The sequence below is a fragment of the Mercurialis annua genome, linkage group LG2 (genome assembly GCF_937616625.2).
Source record: "Mercurialis annua linkage group LG2, ddMerAnnu1.2, whole genome shotgun sequence".
Lineage (NCBI taxonomy): Eukaryota > Viridiplantae > Streptophyta > Magnoliopsida > Malpighiales > Euphorbiaceae > Mercurialis > Mercurialis annua.
The window spans coordinates 41,605,421-41,613,065 of record NC_065571.1 but is presented as its reverse complement, the minus strand read 5'-3'; the positions used below and the strand labels follow the sequence as shown (position 1 = coordinate 41,613,065).

At 34.3% G+C, this 7,645-nt stretch overlaps 2 protein-coding genes and 1 long non-coding RNA gene across 3 annotated transcripts; 1 reads left to right on the top strand and 2 right to left on the bottom strand.

Annotated features, from left to right (window-relative positions):
* Positions 1-939: 939 nt before the first annotated feature.
* Positions 940-3,926, bottom strand: LOC126667351 (uncharacterized). The gene is made up of 4 exons (XR_007638170.2): positions 3,694-3,926; positions 3,489-3,585; positions 1,885-1,971; positions 940-1,160 (listed from the first exon to the last, which is right to left on the bottom strand). It is a non-coding gene; the product is annotated as an uncharacterized LOC126667351 (long non-coding RNA).
* A 646-nt stretch (positions 3,927-4,572) lies between these two features.
* On the top strand, positions 4,573-5,218 carry LOC126668511 (uncharacterized). The gene is made up of 2 exons (XM_050361703.1): positions 4,573-4,688; positions 4,840-5,218. Exons 1-2 carry the CDS (start codon positions 4,573-4,575, stop codon positions 5,216-5,218), a joined length of 495 nt encoding a protein of 164 aa, XP_050217660.1.
* Positions 5,219-5,744: 526 nt separating this feature from the next.
* LOC126668510 (uncharacterized) lies at positions 5,745-6,659 on the bottom strand. The gene is made up of 3 exons (XM_050361702.1): positions 6,391-6,659; positions 6,125-6,313; positions 5,745-6,045 (listed from the first exon to the last, which is right to left on the bottom strand). The coding sequence occupies exons 1-3, from the start codon at positions 6,657-6,659 to the stop codon at positions 5,745-5,747; spliced, it is 759 nt and encodes a 252-aa protein (XP_050217659.1).
* Positions 6,660-7,645: the final 986 nt, after the last annotated feature.

Here is a 7,645-nt window from a genome sequence, read left to right as displayed (position 1 = left end):
AACAAAAAGACAAGAAATTGCATGTCATTTATTATGCAAGCAAGGTGTTAAATGACGCTCAAATAAATTACACAACAACTGAAAAGGAATTATTAGTAGTTGTGTATTCATTTGACAAATTTAGATCCTATCTCGTCGGCTCGAAAGCAATTGTGTATACAGACCATGCAGCAATTAAGTATCTTTTGGCAAAGAAGGATGCAAAACCGAGATTACTTCGATGGGTAATTCTTTTACAAGAATTTAACTTCGAAATCAGAGACAAGAAAGGAGGAGAGAACGTGGTAGCTGATCATCTTTCTAGAATGGACCAAGGAGTAGAAGATGATGGAGAGGAAATAGATGATTCATTCCCTGATGAGAAACTTTGGGCAATTACTGAACTTTCTTGGTTTGCTGACATAGTAAACTATCTGGCATCAAGAGTGTTACCCGAAAGTTTGAATTTTCATCAAAAGCGAATTTTTTTATCTGAGATAAAATTTTAAATGTGGGATGAACCACTATTGTGCAGATGGCATAATAAGGAGATGCGTACCCAATGAAGAGATGGAGTTGATTTTGAATGAATGCCATTCATCACCATACGGAGGACACCACGGGCTAGGCAAAAAACAGCCGCCAAGGTATTAGATTGTGGATTTGTCACGACCCGAAATCTCGAGCCGAGACCGGCGCTAGGGAACGGGAGTGGTTGCTCCGGAACCCGTAGCAAGCCTAAAAACGAGTAAATTTTTTTTCCGCAAATCAAACACAAAATTATGCACAAAACATTTTCGGGAAAACTTCGTAAAACAATATTTCATAATCGTCGAAAACGTTCTTTCATAACCGATGCATAATCGATTGGAATAAGGTCTTACTCTGCGATAACATAACTCAGCATTGCCTTGTTCCGAATCATACAATTTCATACCAATTTCATTCATAAACAATTGGTGAAATATCAAACGGGTAAAAACATAGTTTTATAAATCATATATATATATTTTATAAAATCAGAGTTAACAGCTGGATCTCGTTCGGTACAAACAATCAAATATAGACTGACATCTACTAACTACTGCAGCGCTACGAATTGAAGCGTACTTCATTACATACTTTATATGTTGTAGACTTCCGGAACAAGAATGGAAGTCCATCTCTTCAAATACTATCACCTGAAATAAAACATTGTTGGGGGGTCAGACAACGCTGAGTGAGTTTACACGTTACTAATGGTGTTATATAAAATAACATCGCATTTAAAAATAAAACATATATAAAAGAACATAATAAATATCAAGTATAAGATCCGATCGAAACCTTAATCTTAAACTCACACTAATTCCTATAAATATCCTATTCATACTGTATCCGTTCATATTATATCGAATCATTTTAATCCAAGTGGTACGGTCCCGAGATAGTTCAACCGAGTTACTCGTTACCACGTGACATAGTCCCGAGATAGTTCAACCGAGTTACATCATGTCACTAATTAATCCCAAGATGTAAGTCCCGAGATAGTTCAACCGAGTTACTCACTAGATACGGGTCCCGAGATAGTTCGACCGAGTTACCTCGTATCTACCAAACATAATCCTCCTCATTCCCAAACATAATCATCATATAATGAGCTCATATCAAACATTTTTAGATACAAACATCTATTAATGCTAATTCTATGACTGACCGGACACTGGTGATCACACAGCCTATTGACGCCCAATAGGTAGCTCGTTTCCTCGGATCACTATACTAGTTTTATTTTATAAGAAATAAACATTCAATAAGAAATAATAATCATTATGAATAATAATGCTTTATGCGATGCATTAATAATAATGATAATAAAATAAATAGCTTTTATTAATAACACACAAAAGTAAATTGTAAACTCACCACTTGCTAACCATAATCTTCGAGAATTCGTAAAACGGTATCGCGTTCGTCACGTTCCGAGTCCCGTTAGTAATCGTCTCGCCGGGTCTACGAAAATTTGATAATTGCACTAATTAATAAAAATCTAACTAGAATCACTTATCTAAAAATTGGGTTTCTAGCCAACTTCGACTATCGAAACCGCTTATTTAAAATAGCCCATACTCAAAACAAATTGGACATTTCCATAGTCCGTTACATCTTCTACGACTTTCATTTGGATTCAAACTTCATTTGACGTCTTTAATGTTTCCAAAATTTTCCTCAAAGATAACTCTTTAAATTTTTCCTATTTATTTCGTGTTTTTTGACCATCTTTGAGCTACTAAAACCGTCAATTAAAGTGGTCCAAATTCAAAATAAAATTGACATTCCTAAAGTTCGGAATGTCGTCTAAAACTTTTGTTTAGACCTCGGACTGAAATTAGCACCCGAAGGTGTCGGAAATTAGTCCTGAAATTGGTACCTCAAATCTGGAAATTAAAGCTGTTAAAAACAGCCTTCTAATGCTGCTGTTTCAGACAGCGGAACAGGGTAACTACAACCGATATTTTCCAAAAACAATCTGACATTCTTAAACTTCACACTTTCCTCTACAATATCCGTGAATATTTTAACTGATTCCGACTTACCATTTGTTCACAATTTAATTCCAAAGTTGCCCTTTTGTTATGTTTTAACACTTAGTTTATTTTTCTAACTTATATTTCCAGTTTTTGACTTAACTTTAAACACGGATAAATTTTAATCCGACTTAACAACACCACGTTTATTTCACTTAAATCTCATCTATGCAACCTCATTTATTTGTTATACCCATTTTCGGGTTAATATTATTACGGATTAAGGTCCGTTTTCATAGGCGAAGTAGCCTTCGCGACTTGATTTCAGGATTTCCAGATTTTAATATTTTCAACTCATCATCTATTTTAATCATCCTAGCCCTATTTACTTGTTTAAATCCTAATCCGACTATTACAATGTACTCTCCGTATATCCCTTACGATATACCATTTAAACCTTCTCGAAAAACATCACTCAAAGTCGTCCGAAACTTGGTCGAAAGTGAGTGTCATAAACTGTTTTGCGTTTATTTTTCTGCATTATATAAGCTCAGTTTTAAACCCCTTTAACCATGATTTTTGAAGTTCCGAAAACTACGTTTTGGACTCGAGTATGCATACATCGACCTAATGTCAGTGCGCCATTTTTATGGCTGCCGGAGCTCACCGGCAGCTCCGCTAAAAGTGGCAGCAACTGCTGCCTATTGCAGCAGTTTGCTGCTGCACTCTGCAGCAGTTTGCTGCTGCACTCTGCAGCAGTTTACTGCTGCACTTTTGCAGCAGTTTGGCTGCTATTTTGGGGCATGGATTCGACGTTAAAAACGTAAATTCCGAGGTGTCTAAACCCCTTGAATTATCTCTGAAAAACAGCCTCCTAAACCATCAAAATCATAGCTCAATTTCAGCCCCTTGACATGTTCAAAAACAGTTTATTTACTTAACTTAAACTCAACCAAAACTCAATCAAACATCAATAAATCTTCAAGTTCAGAATTTTTTTACCTTGAATATGATGAGTTTGCTTAATGCCGAAACCACTCCCTTCCAAGAATCACCATCAAAACTTCACAATTCAATCTCCAAATCAATGATTCATAACCTTACAAACATCAAACACCTAATATCAAACCTAAAGCTCAAAAACCCAACATTTTCTATCAACCATTCCATCATTTCAAACCATGGAAATCATCATTAAATGACTTACCTTGTTTCCCTTTTTGTCGTAGGATCAATTTGCCTCCATGGTTATTGAATTTGGTTGAAGAAATGATGAGGTTAGGGTGATGAGCTAGGGTTCGGTTTATGGAGGAGAGGAAGGTGAGGATTTGAGGTTTTTGATCTCTAATATTGGCTTGCAAGAGAAAAATGAAGAGGTGGGATTAACATTTGTCTTCATTTAATTGAAAATGTGGGGAAAAGTCCATATAAATGCTTAAGTTTTGTACCTCTTATAACTTAATTCCCCATTTCTTTGTTTTTCCAATTAATTGACCGGAACCTTGATGATTCTTGATTTATCGATAAATAATAGATTTTATCGCATTATTAATTTATCTGGGTCCAATATTTTATTTATATCCTTTTGCTTTTTCCGATAATTAAAATTCCGTTTAATAAAATGCTTTCGTCCAAATTTATAAGATTTATTCTTAGGTCCATAAATTTATTTTACGAATCTTATCGTAAAAATTTATTAGCTTGGGACTTATCAATTATTTTATTTTAATTTATCAATTTTTCCCTAGTCCCGCTAAAATCCAATTTTATCGAATAATAATTTTCACTTAAATTATTATTTTACGATAATTCTAATAGACCCGCTTTGGTCTAATTCTTATTTCTTGAACTTAATTTCGATGTCCTTGATTTAATTCTCGCATTTACGCCTCTTGGCACCTTACGTAGTACTTTAAAAGTACGAGGTATTACAGGATTTTATTGGCCAACGTTATTTAAGGACGCACGAAGTTTTATCATGACTTGTGATCGATGCCAAAGAACGAACACCATTGGAAAGGGAAATGAGATGCCATAACAAGGAATTTTGGAAGTAGAATTGTTTGATGTATGGGGAATAGACTTCATGGATCTGCTCCCATCATCATGCGGTAACAATTACATTTTGGCTGTCGTTGATTACGTGTCCAAGTGGGTAGAAGCCATTGCATTGCCCGATAACACCGCAAACAATGTTATGAAGTTTGCTAAAAAAAATCTTTAATGTTTTCGGTGTTCCAAGAGCTATCATTAGTGATAATGGAGTGCATTTTCAAAATTACAAGTTCAAAACTTTTCTGAACAAATATGGTTGCTAACATCGGGTTGCAACTACTTACCACCCTCAAACGAGTGGTCAAGTTGAAGTTTTTAATAAAGAACTTAAACAAATTTTGGAAAAAACGGTTGGCACTTCAAGAAAGGATTGGGCAATAAAGTTAGATGATGTTTTATGGGCATATAGAACAGCCCATGAAACTCTCTTAGGGATGTCGCCTTATAGGCTAGTTTTTGGAAAACCTTGTCATCTACTAGTAGAGTTGGAACATAAAGCTTATTGGGCAGTGAAACAACTGAACTACAACTTTAAATCTGTTAGAGAAAAGAGATTACTACAACTCAATGCGTTTGCTGAAATAAGGTGCAATTCATTCGAGAATGCACGGATCTACAAAAAACGCACCAAAGCTTGGCTTGATAAGAGAATAAAACGGAGAGAATTTAAAGAATGACAGAAGGTATTATTGTTCAACTCTCATCTCAAACTCTTTCCGGGTAAACTAACGTCAAAATGGTCTGGACCATAGTTGTCAAATCGAGATTCGACTCGAGAATCGAAATTGTAATTTTGTGACTCGATAATCGAGAATCGAGAATCGAATCGAATCGTAAGATTCGGTTATTATAAATAAAAATAATATTAAAAAAATAGTATATATAACTATGAATAAAAAATATTATAATAAAATAAAATGAAATAAAATACTCTAAAAAACTAATATCATCTAATAAAAAAATTAAATAAACTAAACTAGACGATCAGTAAAGCTAGTTCATATCGTCTTCAAGTTTGAGATCGTCGTCATTCTCGTCACTATTGTTATTTTCCAAGATTGTCAAGTCTTCTATCTCCCCTCGTTCTTCAATTCCTTCTTCTCCATTAAAAGAATCTAAATCCAAGTCTTCCATTACCTCATCTTCAACCGTCTTTTCTTTTTTGTTTCTATCATGCCTCAAGTTTCTTGGTCCTCGTTTTCTTTAACTAGTAGATGCTAGTCCTTCATCATCATCGAAGCATTCGTTGACATCCATCCATGAGTTGTCTTCGGATAGACAACTCTCTTCAATTTCGGTGATCCATTCATCATCGGATTCCATATCACTCAAACAAATTGGATCGTATGTCTCTCCATATTTCTCCCTCTTTGCTTGCCTTAATTCAAGTTGAATTTTATACTTAACAAATACGAGAGCATCCAATCTTTGTTGTTCTAAACGATTTCTTTTTTTAGAATGAACATGCTCAAATGTGCTCCAGTTTCGCTCACTTCCTGTTGCACTACATGTTAAACTTAAAACTCTAATAGCAAGACTTTGAAGCTTTTTACATTCTTCTCCATAACTTTTCCACCATAAACCTGGTTGTTTTTTTATCTCTAGTCGAAGTAGCCATGCTTATCCCGAACAATCCTTCTCCTCTTTTGAACTTTTCTAATTGTTGATCAACTTTAACTCTTGTCTCGATATCCGAAAACATCTTCTCAATTGTTGTGTATAATCCAATTTTCACTTCCGTATCAGCACTGAATGACTCGTCATACTGAAACCTAAAAAAAATAAAGTTAATCACAGAAGCTTATCATCTAAATATACAATTTTTTATTTTAACAAATAAAATTCTTACTTGGGATTAAGAAAATAACCAGCTGCATGAAGTGGTCGATGAAGTTGCAAATCCCATCTTGTATCAATAATTTTCCAAATTCGCTCATATTTTGGCAGTTGCTTATTGAAATTGTTTGCAATTTGCTCCTTTGCCCTATCCATTGCTTCATAAATATATCTCATGGCTGGTTTAGCATCCCCATCAACGAGTCTTAAGACTTTGACAATTGGGCTCACATACTTTAGACAATACTTTATTGTTTTCCAAAATCGAACATCAGATAACATAATTAGGCCCACCTTTTTTGCTTCTGGCTTAGAAGCATATATCTTTTCTCATTCCTCTAATGCAAACATCTCTCTAAGTGAATGTTTATTTTCCTCAAAATTCTTCAATGTGAGAAAAGATGTAGCAAATCGTGTAACTCCGACTCTTTTTAACTCCTTCTTGTTAGAAAACTTTCTGAACAAGCTAAGAACCCAAGCATGTCTATAAATATAAACACAAACTTCCCTAGCTTTCTTTATTGTATCATTAAACATCGACAATTCACCTATATCATCTAATATATTGTCAATACAGTGAGCCGCACAAGGAGACCAAAATATTTTCTTTCTCTTTTTCATCAATATATCCCCAGCTTTTACATAAGCTGAAGCACTATCAGTCACAACCTGAACAACATTCTCCTCTCCAATTTCCTTCACTAATCCATCAAACAATTCAAATAATTTCTCAGCATCTTTGATTACATTAGACGTGTCTATTGATTTAAAAAAAACAGTCCCACTTGGACTATTTACTAAAAAATTAGTGAGGATCTAGATTTTTTATCTGTCCACCCGTCAGACATCAAAGTACAACCTGTTTTTTTCATTCTTTTTTATACTTCTCTATCATTGAATTCACATTGTCCACTTCTTTTTTTCAAAAAAGTGACTCTAGCTTCATGATAACTAGGAGGTTTTAATCCCCTACCATATTCACCAATTGTATCCAACATAGAAAAAAATAATGGACTTTTCACCAAAACAAAAGGTAATGCATGTCCATATAGAAATCTACAAATACTTTGAATTACGGGTTCTCTTTTTTTGACCATTGCATTTAAAGTTTGTTGTTTGGTTCCTTTACCTTTAGTTACAAATGCATCCATATTTTTTTCTTTTTCACCTAATTTTAGATCTCCTTGAACTCCTTCATCCACATCAAAACACTCCTTCTCATGTTGAGATTTTTAAATTTCGAAATCTCCTAAAATTTTAATACAAAT